General features: G+C 50.5%; 1 protein-coding gene across 10 annotated transcripts; it reads right to left on the bottom strand.

The window, feature by feature from the left end:
• Positions 1 to 5,037: 5,037 nt before the first annotated feature.
• On the bottom strand, positions 5,038 to 13,523 carry PRKAG3 (protein kinase AMP-activated non-catalytic subunit gamma 3). Of its 10 annotated transcripts, none has more exons than XM_057503539.1 (14): positions 13,442 to 13,523; positions 12,985 to 13,024; positions 12,350 to 12,505; positions 11,616 to 11,756; positions 10,099 to 10,180; positions 9,555 to 9,613; positions 9,392 to 9,437; positions 9,113 to 9,167; positions 8,802 to 8,928; positions 8,504 to 8,669; positions 7,173 to 7,210; positions 6,836 to 6,982; positions 6,259 to 6,492; positions 5,038 to 5,686 (listed from the first exon to the last, which is right to left on the bottom strand). In XM_057503539.1, exons 3-13 carry the CDS (start codon positions 12,428 to 12,430, stop codon positions 6,376 to 6,378), a joined length of 1,059 nt encoding a protein of 352 aa, XP_057359522.1. In that variant the 5' UTR covers positions 12,431 to 12,505; positions 12,985 to 13,024; positions 13,442 to 13,523; the 3' UTR covers positions 5,038 to 5,686; positions 6,259 to 6,375. The 10 variants fall into 10 exon arrangements, with proteins under 10 accessions (XP_057359522.1, XP_057359517.1, XP_057359520.1 ...); XM_057503534.1 differs by having other exon boundaries at positions 11,616 to 11,884; positions 12,350 to 12,524; positions 13,442 to 13,517; XM_057503537.1 differs by having other exon boundaries at positions 12,345 to 12,505; positions 13,442 to 13,517.
• Positions 13,524 to 15,302: the final 1,779 nt, after the last annotated feature.

Below are 15,302 nucleotides of genomic sequence, written 5' to 3'. Positions count from 1 at the left end.
TCTGGGCACTGTGGCTTAGAAGACTCGTGTTCTGGCACCCTACCCTTCACCTGCCACCTCCCTCACCAGCCCCCCACCCTTGCCCCATAATTCTCTGTTATTTCTCTGAGCACGTTATGTCTCTTTCTGGCTTCAACACTTTGTTCTTAATGTCCTCTCTCCTTGGAACACCCTGTTCATCTCTATCGTGGCGAACTTCCTTAGAACTCAGTGTCGCTGCTTAGGAGCTCAAATATCGCTGCTTCTTCAAAGCCTTTCCTCACCTGTCTGGGCCACTTCCTCTCGTGCTCTCCCCACTCCCCACCCACCCCTCAAGGAACTGAGCACTGCATGTTCTCCCCAACCAGCTGTGAAGCCCCTGGAGGGCACAAGCAAGCTCCTTTCAGTTTGGATCCCAGTGTCTAACTCTGTGTCTAGCCCTTAGGAGGTGATTAATTAATATCTGTTGAATGCAAAGAGACTGGAGTAGGACAAAGGGAAAGGACAAGAGGGGAGGGTGTGGAGCTTGCCGCACTGAGAAGAGAAGCCTGGAGAGAATTGGGAGGAATTCCCTAATACAAGGGCATTGCTCTTGACCCCATCTGTGCAGAGGTTCACCTGTGAGTGCTCCTTATAAATGCAGAGCATGAGGGCTGAGTTTGGGGGATGCCAGGATATCTGTCACCAAGTCAATCAGAGCTGACTTCTGCCTTTCCCAGTGTGCTGCTCCTTCAGATCACTGGGGCTGAGCTGCCCAAGCCATGCTAATGCCTCTGTGCTGGCGCTTGGGTGAAGGGAAGTATGTGTGATGTGGCCGGGACTGGAGTTTTGTAGCAGTTGTCCAAGAATGTCAGCATTCATGGTCTGCAGCTTAGTTAAGGAATTTATAGGCTAATCTCACATCAAAATCTGTGAAGATCTTGTATATCCACAGGATAGAATATTATTCCGCCATAAAAAAGGAATACTACTGATTCATGCTACACCAAGGATGAACCTTGAAAACTTTATGCTAATGAAGGAATTCAGACACAAAAGACCACACCTGGTTTGACCCACAGACATGAAACATCCAGAATAGGTAAATCCATAGAGACAGAAAGTAGATTAGTGGTTGTGAGGGGCCAGAGGAGAAGGGAGTTAGTGGATATGGAGTTGCTTTGGGGTGATGAATGTGTTCTGGAATTAGGTAGTGGTGATAGTTGCACAACTTTGAAAGTATACTAAATACCACTGAATTGCACACTTTGAAAGAGCAAATTTAATGGTATGTGAATTATATCTCAATTGAGAACAAATCTGTGAAGGTCAGTTTGGTAAGATTATTGTAAAAACAGCTGCCAATGTAAGTAATACCACCAGAGGCACCACAGGAGATTCTGAGACAACAGTGCCCTGCCGTGTGTGCCTAAAATCTGAAGGCCAGTTGGAAATCCAATGCACAACCAAAACAAGAGCTAAGCAGATTAATGACATAATCATGTCTTTGTGAAGATTCATTGGAAAGCTGGCTATATATTTCTTCACATTTTGATGGTGGTAGCCACAGTTTCAGAGGCTCCCCTGAAAACTTGTCATCAGTGACAAGTGAATGTTTTGTTTTACAAGATTTAAGAGCCAAAGAGCTATTAATGCAACTATGAAAACTTGCCCAGAAAGGCTGTTACTGAAAAGCCCACAGACACAGCCCTAGGAGAAGAGAATCAAAGGCTCCTGCCCCAAATAGAGAACAACAAAACAGCATGGCCAAAGAGGTTACTCTTTATACTCAAGGTTCTTTTTTTTTTTTCAAATTTTTTAAAGTTTTTTAGGAAATATACCTACAGAAAAATGCATAAGCCGTAAGGCTACATGAAGTTCTTTTGCTTCTCTTGGGAGTTGACAATGGCCTCTGTCAGTTTATATTCCTTCGCAAGGCCTGGACAAGACTGATCTAATGTAAATTACTTCCTTTGTGATTCATTCAGACACAGGCAGTAGCTATAGGATGGGTGTGATGGAATAGCGTGGACTCTCTCCCTTGCACCTTTCTCTCTGGAGGGCAAAAAGCACCAGCCCTGTTTTGAGAGTTGGCAGAAAGCCCTCCAATGGCCAGTGACAGCACACTTCCAGGGTTTGAGGTGTCAGGGACTCTGGGATGCCCCCAAAAGTCACAGTGAAGGGACGTCACAGAACTCACCTTGATTCTATAAGAAAAGAGGAACAGTGGGATTTAGGAGAATTACAGAGGAGTAGTGTGGATAAAATGAAAATTTCTGTGGCCAGGATTTTCACCTGGCCCTGGTTGGCTAGCTCATTACACACATGTGGGCAATACGCTGCTATTGACCCTACATAAAGAGCTCTGCCCAGTGCTCTGGGCGACAGGGTGGCACGGCTATAAGGCTGCAGGAGAGCAGAGGTTGGAGTCATGGCAGCGCTGAGGACAGAGGCCCAGAGGACTGCTGTGTGGGCAGAGAAGCCCAGAGGCAGAGACAAGCTTGCTGCATGCAGACTCACTCTGAGTGAATGGGATTCTAGTGACTGACCTGCCACTGTGGAAATAAAGTTGAGTATAAACCCTTTCACCCCAAGAACGTTCTGCTGTCATTTCTTTGGTCACCTTGAATCCATAGTGAACTTGCCTGGGGCTGAAACCCATTGGCAAGACAGTAGATATTAAAACATTTAACTGAAAAGAATGTGCACATCTCACTACCTATTGCACCTAATTTGAATTCGTTGGCCAAATCAGGATCCATATTTTTGAGTAAGACTTGAAGAAAATACCTCATCTTCTTGAACAACTATGCAGCACTCCCAGGAATAAAATAAGAGTGTCCAATGCTTTCTGACATGCTCATGTTCTATAGAAATTTTAGCTCTGAGTGTATTTTGTCTTGGTAATATGAGTTTGTTTCCAGGTTATTATTTATGATTCCAGTTCTAATATGCATGGTAACCACATGAAGACACTTGTCATGATGGAATGGGCATACATGAGATTGTACTGAATTCTGCATGTAAGGATGTTTAGAAGGGCAGTGAGGATGCTAACAAATCGTTTATCTTCTTTATCATGCCACTACTCAGCCAGCACTTCTTGTAAATGATCATAATAAATAAGATAGACCCAATAAAATGATTTTACTAATTATGAAAATGAAGCATCTTTATTTCTCAGCAGCACACCATCATGCTCATTACATGTTATTAATCATAAGCCTCTAGTTTCTACAGTAAATGAACGGTGGCCTAAGTCCCACCCCCCCATCAGGATTAGTATCTCTAGGAATGGGACCCTGGAATATGCATTTTATAAAGCTTCCCAGGTGATCCTGTCACACATCCAAGGTTGAGAACCAGTGTGACGGTGTGAGCGGGGAGACAGGGTAAAGAGGGGAGTCTATGGGAGTCTGGCTGGCAGGCTACAGAATCTCACAGGGGCCTCTGAGGTTAGGGGAAGAGTTGGGGACAGGAAGGCAATGGCTCCTGGAAAACTCAGGCGGCCCCAGGTTCATGTATGAACAGAGGCGATAGACGTCTCACTTTTATTCCGAGCCAGGCACAAGAGCTGCAGTTCCCATGGAAACCTTTGCCTTTCTTGTAGCAGCCATGATGTCAGAGGGCTGGTCAGGAGCTGGGTGTGGAGCTGTGATCAGAGGTGGAGGTCTGAGGCAGGGAGGTGACATGGTTCCTTACAGAAGGACCTAAGGGGGAAGACTGCTGGGTCCTAAGAATAGCAGCCCCAGGAGGGTAGAGACCGATTAACTCTCAAAGGTGCCTCGCTAAGGCTGCCCTTTCCTCCTGAAGACCGAGTGATGACCTCTGAAGTTTTGCACACGCAGAATAACCCAGGCTCTGCCTCAGAAAACGGATCCCGCTGCATGTTCCCTGGAGCCAGTCACAGCTGGGGGCAGCCTGCCCCGGGCCCCCCACGGACACTGTCACTGGAGACGTGCCCAGAGAGTACCCCCACCCCATCCTCCACTTGAGCTCAAGACTTGGGACCTTGCCAGGTAGGAACAGCAGAGAGCCAGCACTGGCCCATGGGTTATGGCAAAATCGGAAAGATGCTGAGTGTCTGTGAGAAAATGCCTTCATTTGCTGTCTGACCCATAACACAGATGTGTCCCCTCTGTTGCTGTGTCAGGTAAATGGGGTGGAATAATTATTTTAGAAATACTGACCTACTCTCTGCCCACTGGTGAGCAGACTTGTAGTGTCCATTGCCACAGGGGACGGGCGACACAACAGAAGCCCAGTCTTCACTTTGAAATTTCAAAGGCCTGACCCTCAAGGTTGGTGGCAAGCGCTCAGGACACATACAGTGGCTGATGGGTTAGAGGAAAAGGCCCTCTTTTTCACCACTGGGTAGAGATCCCACAGGCTGGTGGGGGTAGGGGAGACATTTCTGGGGTCCCTGAGATGGGAGCTATGGCTGAAGGGAGGGGGGAGAATGACAAATCCTCCACAGAAGTTTGGAGGTGATAAGGTTAGAAGAGCCTGGGTCCCCTGTTGTTTGGGTAGAGGCTGGGAAAACAGCAAAATGCAGAGTAGAACAGACCACTTGCTGTCCCTGTCAGCAGACGGGCTTGGGACAGCCCCACAGAGCTTCCTAAAGCCCAGAGTGGGTGCAGGGCCAGGAGCTAGGATATCCTCATGCCTGGGAGCAGGCAGGCTCAAAGAGGCTCATGGTAGGGAGTGAGGAAGCACGGAGCAGGTGCCGTGCCCACTAATGACCAACCAAATGACAAACAGATGGGAATGGGATGTTTTAACAGGTGTTGGCATGGATGGGTGAGGATGACTAAGGAACAAAGTTATACTATTTAAAGCCTGATTGACTGAGACTAATTTCTACCACCTGGTGAAATGGGGTTCCTAACAGAAACTATGCTCAATGTTAGAAAAATAAAGTTATGTTTCTTGCAGATTAGAGTTTGTGGACTGAGTTGTACCAACTGTGTAAATAGCTAATTAATTTTTCTTTATGATTTTGTTACAAATAAAAGATGAAAAAGACATTTTGGTGGATTAACTCTCTGTGTGCAAAAGAAAGCTCCCTTGCAACGTTCGTCAATTAAAGGTCTGCTTTCTTGCCTTTGAATTCAGAAAGCACGGGGGTCTTGGCCACAGTTCAGGTCAAATGACTAGCATTTTTCTGAGTGAAACTTATAAAATGTAAGTTCATGGGTTATTCTTTTTCTTTTTCTTTTCTCAATCATTCATCTTCAGTGATCCAAATACAGAGCCATCGTTGGGGACTGAGAACCCTGTTCACTGGTGAGAGCTAAGGACAAAAATGGAGGGAGGACCTCATTCCAACAAGCAGCTCTGCAAATAACTGCTGCTCCATGATGATCCCCTGCAGCCCAGGAACGGCAATCCTGGGCAAGCAGGAGGGCGGGAGCAGAGTTGTGGGAAACCACTAAGACAGTTCCTGTGGGGCAAGACCAGCTGGGGCTCCCAGGAGCTGGGGGCCTGAACAGCAGGTGGTCCAGAAGCCAAGGAATCCGGAGCCCCTGACGGAACCCACAGGCTCATTGCCCCAGTGGGGCCTGTCACGACCCAGGTGCTGGGGTAATCCCAGTGCCTCTGGTTCGGAGATCTCCAGGCTTGATGCAGCTGTTCCCCTTAATTTCACCATCCCATGATACCCTGGGCATTCCCGAGGGCTTCCGGGAGCACAGACAAGGCAAGGACAATTAGTGAGGGCTGGAGAAGCCTGTGAGGAAGAGAGAAGGGGAGACAGTGCCTAAGTCAGGAGGGAGGTTGCCTTTCAAATAGGGGAGGCTAAGTCTTGCCACCCACTGCCAAGTGGGTGGAATCTGTGTGCCCCCCCTTTTTGCAAGCCCCTTGAAAATGTGCTACCAGGAAAGAGTCTGAGATCCTGTCAAATTTATTGAGATAAGTGCTTAGATAGGAGCTCTCTTAGTTCTGAGAGGGGAATTCCATTCAACAAAGGTTTCTTGCTTGCTTCCCCCTAGTAGAATTCCACGCAGGTGGGAATGGAATTGCGAGAGGGCGGGTCAACCTCTCCAGAGCACCTGAATTCACATCACTGCCCTTAACTTGACCTCAGCCCCTGTCCACCCTCTCATGAGGGCCCCCATGACCTCAGCTGAGAACGGGACAAAGTGGGAGCCCCACAGTGAGTCCTGACACTTGCAGTGTTCATGGGGCTGCTCAGCTGTGAGCTGAGCCACTCTCATCCTCAGGAAGCCCCAATCTGAGATCTGGGAGCCCAGAAAGCCCCGGGGGCTGGTGCTGAGGCCAATGGTCCAAGGCAGAGCCTACCTGAACTAGAACCAAACCAGCCAATGGGGGTGGGAGAAGACGAAGGCTGAGTCCCCCGGCTCCCTTCATTGACTTCCACAGGTGGAAGGTGGTCTGGGAGTGAGGACTCAGATATTCTCAGGCGCTGAGGGCATCGATGCCAGCAGGGCTGAGCACCAGAGCCTGCAGGATGTCAGAGAGGGACACCACACCCAGGAGATGTTGGCTCTCATCCACTAGCACCAGCCGGTGTACCTGTGGGTCCACAGATGGTCAGTGAGGGGGCACAGTCATGAAGCTATGGCAGCCAACAAGGTTGGCACCAAGAATCAGGGGAAACAATTTGACATAATGGGGCGGCAAGAGAGTCTTCTAGAAACCAGTTAGGAGTGGCTCGGGCCATTCTATCGTGGTCGGCTGGCTTTGGCCCTTGGCACCAGGGCCCCATCAACAGGACCAGTTGCAGACCAGTGCAGATACCAAGAGCTTGGAAGTGGGAGGACAGGGCAAGTGCCTGATGTAGAGGGAGAGGTGGAGGTGCTTACAAGAAAGACTGGGCCATGCATGTTGGGAGCATGCCTTAAAGGACACTGGGTACCTGCTCCCGGGCAATCCGGTCGATGACTTCCCCCAAGCTCTCATGGGGCTGGCAGGAAAGGACCCCTTCCAGACACAATGTCCTCTGCTTCAGTGCTTCTCCCACACTTATGTCTAGGTGGTTGTAGGTTTGCTGGGCAGCCAGGTGCTGGGGCAGGGAGGGAAGTACCACTCTTAGTCACCACCTCAGCCAAGCTCCAGGCCCACACGTATGCCCCCCTGTACACTTGTAATGGCCGCTCTGATCCAGAGATACAAGTCCCATCGATCCTCAAACCCAGTATCCCTGCGGCATCCCCAGACACTTACAGACGCTTCCAATCCCCACAGACACTTACAATCACATCAAAGCGGGAGTAGAGGCCCACGACCTGTCCTGCAGGGTGAGGGTGGGGGTGGGGGTGGGAGAAAGACAGGGAAGAGGTTCAGTTCAGAGCCAAGATGCTGTTCAAGAGCCTGGGGCAGGCTTTTGGAATGAACTCCTTGACACCCGCCTGCCCCTCCCCAGGCTACTGGCTTCATAATGAGGCAGCAGGCTGCCACTACCTGAACGCACAGACCAAACAGCATCACAGACAGAAGGAGACCACCTGACATCTTGCCTCCTAATGTGACTCAGTATGAGTACATGGCGTCACCTCTGAACTGTTTTAGCCTCAAATGTACAACCCGAATCTGATCAAGCCTTTAGGTTTAACTTTCAGTTTACAGGAAACACAGGACTAGGGGGACAATGTCAAGGCCACCTGTAGAAAGCTAACAGACAAATACGGGACATCCTATAGGATGACTGACCCAGGTTTTTCATCATCAATGCCATGAAAATTAAGTGGGGAGAGAACTGCTCTCAATGAAAGAGACTTAAGGGACAAAAGACACAAATGCATCATATGGACCTTAACTGGATCCTGGTTTAAACAAACCAACTGTAAAAAAAAGATATTCTTGAAGAAAATGGGGAAATAAGAATTAGGATAGGATATTTGATAATATTAATAAATTACTTATGTATTTTTAGGTGACTCACAAAATATATGTATTTAAGATACGTAGATTGAAGTGTTAAGGGGTGAAATGACATGATGTCTATAAATTGCTTCAGGAAAAAAAAAACAACACAAAAAAAGAGCTAATCATGACAATATGTTAACAGTCATTAATCCAGGCAGTGGATACATGGGTTTCATTACACAGTTTTTTTTTCATACATTTGAAATATTTCATAATCAAACACAAAACATTTCTTGATATCTAGCCTCATTAGGGAGATTTTAATTTTGAAATAGTTTACAAGCATTGTTCAACTAAAGAAATAATCTTGTAGTACCTTGAACCCTTTCTCAGAGCAAGAATTGCGGTCTGGCTGGGTCCTGTGGCTTATGTAAGGATGAAGAAAAATTAAAAACCTCACCTGCTCTTTCCTCTCACCATGCTCATTTTATTGCACATAATCCTTTTAAGTCATTCTGTGAAGTCAGAGGATGTGTGTTAAGATTCCCAATTCACAAACGAGGAAATGGAGGCAGAGAGAGGATTAGTAATTGGTCCAAGGCTCAGAGAAGGCAGATGCTTCTAGCCCCAACTCCACCGTGGTCCCTGAGCTGATGCTGGGTGGACCCCTGCCACTCAACCCCTCCCCAGTCAGAGCCCCCGTCCTGGGTTTAGGTACCGGCTTCGTTGATCACAGGCAGCGCAGACACGCGCCGGTCCACAAAGATGTCCAGTGCGGTCAGGATGGGTGCCGTGTCCAGCACCACGGCCAAGTCTCGGAATGTGCCGATGCCCAAATCTTGGATGGTGCGGGAGAGGAAGGAGGGCTGGGGCAGCAGGGCACCCTGGTTGGATTAGGGACAGGTGGGGATCAGGGTGGACCAGTCCCAGAGGCTCCCAGCTGCTCCCTCCCCAGCCCTTAGGGCTGAAGTCTGCTCAGCCCCTCAGGTCGCCTCCTGGGCTGTGCCAGGGCTCACAAAGATGTGTAGGAACTTGAGCAGCCGCTTGTGGGTCAGGATGTGAAGCACAGCTCCTGAGACCGGGTCCAGGACTGGCAGGCGGTGGATCCGGTTCTTGATGAGGCTGTAGACGGCTTCGAACAGGCTGTGAAGGTGGGAGCCGTGAGCCCGGGGCAGCCTTGGAGAGATGCTGCATCCCAGCCCCCAGAAAGGGGGAGAGGTGGCCTTAGCTGCCACAGAGGGTGAACTGTTGAGTTCAGAACCGGGGAGCTGGGGAAAGGGGTACTGCTCAGGGCAAGGAGACTCAGGTGGGTGGCTGGGGCTGCTACCTGTTGTTGGGGGAGATGGAGACCAGGGGCTTGAAGCAGCCTTGGAGGTAGATCTCTGCAGGAAGATCCGAGTCAGGCTGGGGGAGTTGGGCACCCTACCTCACCCGGCAGTGCCCAGACTGTGCCCTGCCCAGGCCCCTGGACTCCCCAGCACCCTTTCTTTTTCCCTTCCCCTGCTCCCTCCAGGAAACCTCCACTGCCTATCCTCTGCCTCAGGTCCTTGGCCCCCCACTCACCCACACACCCTCAGCCCCTTCCCAGGACCCTCTGACCACTCACCCCTCCAGGTCTCAATCTTATGTTCTTCAATCTCATAGATCTGGACCTAGAGACATCAACAGGACTCCAGAAGTCAGATGTGGGCCCACTGGTCATCAGGCTGCCTGAACTCCCTCTGCCCCAGTCCAGATGGGTGCCCCCAGACTCCCAGCCCACTCCTTACCAGGGGGGACCTGTAATAGCGATGCAGCACCAAGATGAAGTCTGTGATGGTCAGCATCCCTGCATGGTGGGGCGGGGTAGAGGTATAGGAGGTCAGCCTGGGCCTTGCGGTGGGGGGCAGGTTGGGGGGCAGGCCCTCCTCCCCCACCCCGCCAGAGTCCTAGTACTGGGACAACAGTGGGAACTGTGACAGAGAGGAGGGCAGCCTTTGCCATGCCAGAGGAACGGGGTTCTCCCTTTCACGCATCCCCTGTAATTTCTCCCTCCCTCCCCTGCCTTTCTGAGTCTCCTAATTTCTTCCTTTCCCTTTTGTCTTTTTCTGCTTAGCACCTGTGACGTGGGACCATGGGGTGGTAGAGCTGGAGGGCTCAGCCGGTCACAGCTATTCCACAGATGGGGCCCCTAGACTGGGCCCAGACACTCCCCCATGCCAGCCCGCAGCTTGGCCCCTCCAAGCATCCGCCCAAGCCTGTGGCATATCAGAATCACCTGCCAGGTCCCTCCTTCCCTTCCCCACCAGTTCTGCCTCCCCCGCCCCTCCTCACCCACAAAGCTCTGCTTCTTGCTGTCCCACAGAGGAGCTGCCCGGATGCCATTGGCCACCAGGGCGAAGAAGGCCTTCTTGATCTGAGGGCCAGGAGACAGTTGATGGGTGAGTCAGTCTCCCACTGCCCCTCAGTGGTTCCCTATCCCCACCAGGATTCTTCCAAGGGCCTTCTCCCGGGTTCTTTACGTAAGCTTGCCTGCCTTTCTCATGTCATGGCACACACTGGACATAGTCTTTGTTGGCTGCATAAAGCTGATGGTGAGGCACTGAGGTGACCCCCTCACCAGGTGCACCAGAGTGTGGGAAATGTACTCAGTGCTTCCATTCAGAAGTCATATGTGTACAGACAGTATAGTTTTGGCTGTTAAGTACTAGAGGTATAATTATTTACAAAATATTTTTCTCTAAATAAATTTTACAGTGACTCATTTTGGCCTCATCCTAAGCAATACTAGCTATACATGCTGGTTGTATTTTTCGAATACATAGCAAAATAAATACAAAGCTACTAAAATAAACATATTGGTTCATACCACTAGAATCAAATACAGGCATAGCTCGGAGATAGCGTGGGTTTGGTTCCAGACCACTGCAGCAAAGGGAATATTGCAATAAAGCGAGGCAAGGGTTGTTTGGTTTCCCAGTGCATAGAAAGGTGATTTAAGCTCTACTGTAGTCTATTAAGTATGCAATAGCATTATGTCTAAAAACAGTACATAGCTTAATTTAAAAATAACTGCTAAAAAATATTAACCATCATCTCAGTCATAATCAGCGAGTCATAATCACTGATCACAGTTATCACCATAACAAATATAATAATAATGAAAAAGTTTGAAATATTGTGAGAATTACTAAAATGTAACATAGAGATATGAAGTGAGCAGATGCTGTTGGAGAAATGGCACCAGTAGGCTTGCTGGATTCAGGGTTGCTCCAAACCTTCAGTTTGTAAGAAAGCATATCTGCAAAGCATGGCAGAGAAAAGTGCAATTAAAGGAGGTGTGCCTGTAGTGTATTGTGGCTGTTACGTTACCATGGCTGGGAAACGCTGCTCAACTCTACGTGGTGTTAGCAGTGGACTCAGGCACTGTGTAGCTTAGCTACTAGAAGCACAAGGACCAGAGCTTGTCCTATTTTGCTGTTTCCAAGAGTCCCCTGCTCTTTGTCCTAAACCACTTTGCAATGTCTTCCACTTTTTTCAGGGTTTGCAAAGTTCTTCCACTTATCCTGGGTTATCCCAGGAGTCCTTAGTAAGGCAAAGCAGGCATTCCTGGCACCATTTTAGCGGTGGGAGAGGTAAAGTGACCAACCCAAGATCCTAAGATACTAAGTGGCAGAGCTGGGATGACACTTCGGGGGTACTCCCAGAGAGTAGGAACCCTCCTCCCACTGGTCTCCATAGTGCTAAGAAGGAGTTCTGGAAGGGGCCTCATGGAGGGGGGGCATTCTGGAGGGTGTGCATGGTGGCTGCTGCACCGTGAGGTTGGAGGTGGGGCAGAGCTGTGGCCTCACCTCCAGCGTGGTGTCGAAGATGACCAGCTTGGAGCTGGTTGCCATGGCATCATAGCAGGTGTGCTCCTGCATGAAGTGCATGTAGACCTGGGCCCCTGGCTTCTGCAGCTCGTCATCCCAGCCCAGCCTGGGAAACAGGGCCTGCGGGGATGGGCACGGGCACGGGGCAGGCTTCTCTTCCACAAGGCCGAGCTCACACCCCCAGGCTCCTGTGCCTGGGAGCTTTAGGCCCAGCTCCAGATCGTCTGTGCTGGGGCTGGTGGCTGAGGCTGCACAGGCAGGGGAGGATATCCCACTCTATTGGTGGGATGCCCACCCCGGCTAAGGGAGCTTCATGGGACAAGGGTATGGCCTCAGGGAACGTGGCTCCCAGCCCGGTGGACTCAGCAGCTGGTCTGGTCTGGGGACTTGTTCGGGGGGAGAAGATGGTAACTCCATCTTCCAAGGCACTTCCTCATCTGCCGGCTCAGGGCATCCTCACAGCAGCCTTGGGAAACCTGGATGCTGTGGCCCCCACTTGGCAGGTGAGAATGCTGAGTCTCAGAGAGCCCCACAAGACAGTGGCTCTATCCTGAGCTGGCCAGGCTTGCCCTTGGCTCTGCGATGCAGGTGCCCTCTCCCATGCGGGGAGACTGAGGCTACAGGTGAGGGGTGGGTCCAACTGTGCGTGACGGAGGTTCTGGGGCTTCCCACTGCTCCTGCTCCCATCTCCCCAGAACTGGCCCTCACCTCACCTTCCCCCAGGCCTTGAAGCTCCCTTTCCTCCACAGCCTCCTGCCTTGTCCATCTTGGGGCCTTGGCCCTCTCTTTCCCATGGCTCCTTTCTGGGCTGGTGGGCATGGCTGGTGATGGCCAGGAAGTGCTATCTCCTTGCTCTAGGAAGCTCACCTCTGGAAGGGGGAATGGGGCCTGTTTGGTTAATAGGGAGTAACACAACAAAATCAATTAAAAATGTTATTAATAATAATATTTAATATTTGCAAGATTCCAAAGAGCTTTTCTCCAACATATTTCTCATTCAAATCTCATAGAAATCTTATAAGGGAGGCATTATTACTATCCTTATTTTACTAACAAGGGAGCTGAGATCGGAGAAGTTAAGCAATTTGCCACAAATCACACACAGCTAGTAGGCGATGAGGTCAGGACTAGGCTCCAGGTCTCAGACTCTACAACCCTGCCCCTCTGCCTCCGAAAGAGGAAGGAGGAGGGGAAGACAAGGAGGAAGAAGGAACAAAGAGAACAAGGAAGGAAAAGGAGAGGAAGACAAAGCCAGGCTAGTGGAGTGGGGAGATGGGGGCCCAGAGATGTGGAGACACAGCAGTTGGGAGGAGAGGCTAGGCCCCCGAGGAGGGGCAGCCCCACCTACCTTGATGCTCCAGTCCCCCAAGGCTGCTCCAGGATGGGGTCTGTGGGGAGAAGAATGTCTGAGCGGTGCGGAAAATGCCCTAGGCTCCCAAGCCACAGGTTGTTCCCCTTGTCTTAGTGCATGTACACACACACACACCCCACAAAAACACATTCACCCCACAAACACACACCTACATATATACACACATAAGCATACACTGATACACAAACACTAATACAGAAGTATGAAAAAGAAAATTATTCAGAAGCACTCACACTCAACCATTCCCAGACACACAGAACCACATACTCAGAGAATATACATGCACAGCCATGTGCTTATATGCACAGAGAAAATCCATGCCCCCACCCCACCCCCCACATGCACACACACACATGCATTCACACGACATGGTGGTGTGCTCTCAATCCTCTGGCCTCAGCTGCCCCAGCTCGCTGCCCCAGGACCCCAGTACCCTGTGCAGCGTGTGCTCCAGCTCAGGCTCCATGCAGCCGGCCTGGACCGACTGAGCGCAAGTGTGCAATACTGGCTGGGACGCGCTATTCTGGGCCCGGCCCCTGGCACCCTGCCTGCCCCGGATCGTTTTCTCTCTGATTGGGTGTCAGGCAGTGGAGAGGAGAGGGGGGGCCCACCAGTTCAGCTGCTCCAGCCCAGCAGCCTGGGGGCGGGGTGGGGAGGGAAGGGGCGCAGGGGAGCTTGATGCCTGGTCCTGGGCTGCCTCCTGGCTCTCCCAAGGACAAACTAGGAGGACCCTGCTCACAGGGAGGTGGCTTGGAGAGTTGTGGAAGCAACAGGGTGGGAGAAGGTGGGCCCTCAGAACACTGGGTTACTACTCTGAGCAACCCTCTCACCTCTGTCAGGTGCCAAAGGAGGGAAATGGAGGAAGGTTGAACTTGGCTTTCTTCCTTGTACAAACTTCAGTTGTGGGTAGTGCTGAAATTAGAGCAAGTCGCAGACAGCTGAAAGGCTGGGGAGAAGTGGTCTGTGGATGGTCCTGGCAGACAGGCAAATGTGTATCCAGATGTCCCCACCTGAGTCCCAGGAGTCTATCCCTGCCTCTGGAATGGGATGGTTTTGGGCAGGTGGACTGCTGAGAGAATCACCTTGAAGGTGTGTAGTATGCTTACAGGTGCACGGCCTGGGCTTATGCACAGGGTGACACCTGTTTCCACCTATAGTCCAGGGGTAGGTCTGGATGTGCAGAAGCTGCAGTCCCACCATCCCTCTGTCTGTGCTGTCCCTACATCTCCCGGTGCCAACAGGATCCCGGCCTGGCTCTGGTGGCTGCCCACCCTCCTTCCCTGGCATTCCTGAGGCCTGAGTCAATGTCCAGATCAGGAATGCTGACCCAGCAGCTCCAGCTCCCCTTTCTCTGCCCCTCCCTTTCTCTCTTCCTTCCAGCTTCTTCCATCCTAGCCTCTGGCCCTGGAGTGGACGCTTAATAGTGGATTGTTGGATTTTTTGCTGAATGCATTGAACATTTTGTCCATAATCCCTCAAAGCTGCTGCACTGCCTGTGGGGAGAGTGGAGAACAGCCCAGGGAAGGCACCTGGCTTTTCCTTGTGTGTCTTGGCTAGTACCAGGGTGAGTGCAGCTCTCCTGCCACAGGGCTCTGTGACCTGCTGCTGTCTGGGCCCAGATGATGAAATCTATAAGGCACAGCCAATGGGGCACCTCAAATGGTAGAAAGGTCAAATGGACCATCCCTGGAGATATGCAATGCATCAGACCTCCCTCCCCTTTATGCTCCAGGCCACCTTCACAGACAAGCCAGATAAAGAATAAGCTCAGAACACAACATTGCCTTCTCTTGCAATACTTCATCCTTTACTCCACCTCAGACATGTTGCATCCTATGGGGCCACTGGAAGGGGCTCCTGTTTAGGAACATGTTCCCCAATTGCATCACTTGCACTGTGCCGATCTCCTTATAGTGCACATCTCAGTGTACACTGGGCTGGCTTTATGTAACTATTCATCTGGGAATATCTTTTCTCCCCGGTCACCTTGTTGACCAAAATATGTTGGCTGGATGTAATGGAAAGCCTGTTTTGGGGTCAGATGGACTTATTTAAAATTCATGCTCTGCCATTTGTTTGCTATTATGACCTTGAAAAACCTTGTTTTCTCTGAGTCTGTTTGCACAAGTGTAAAATGAGGATAAAAACATTCTGTGGCAGACTGCCAGTAGCCTCCCAGTATTTATTTTTCTCTTCTTCCTTTAATATTAGAACCACTTGAATTTTAGCTGGAATGGCTGCCTATAATAAAGACTTAGACTTGCAACCTTCCTTGTGGCTAAATAATATGGCTT

Source organism: Manis pentadactyla, chromosome 6 (genome assembly GCF_030020395.1).
Source record: "Manis pentadactyla isolate mManPen7 chromosome 6, mManPen7.hap1, whole genome shotgun sequence".
Classification (NCBI taxonomy): domain Eukaryota; kingdom Metazoa; phylum Chordata; class Mammalia; order Pholidota; family Manidae; genus Manis; species Manis pentadactyla.
This window is presented reverse-complemented; position numbering and strand designations above follow the sequence as displayed.

Bases quoted from the DNA above. Each gene is read 5' to 3' on its own strand.
- PRKAG3 (XM_057503531.1), bottom strand. From the start codon at position 13,474: ATGGAGCCTGAGCTGGAGCACACGCTGCACAGG. The intron at 9,614-10,098 runs GTGAGGAGGGGC...CCCACCATGCAG, and splicing joins CAAGAAGCAGAGCTTTGTGG to GGATGCTGACCATCACAGAC. The intron at 9,168-9,391 runs GTGAGTGGTCAG...ATCTTCCTGCAG, and splicing joins TAAGATTGAGACCTGGAGGG to AGATCTACCTCCAAGGCTGC.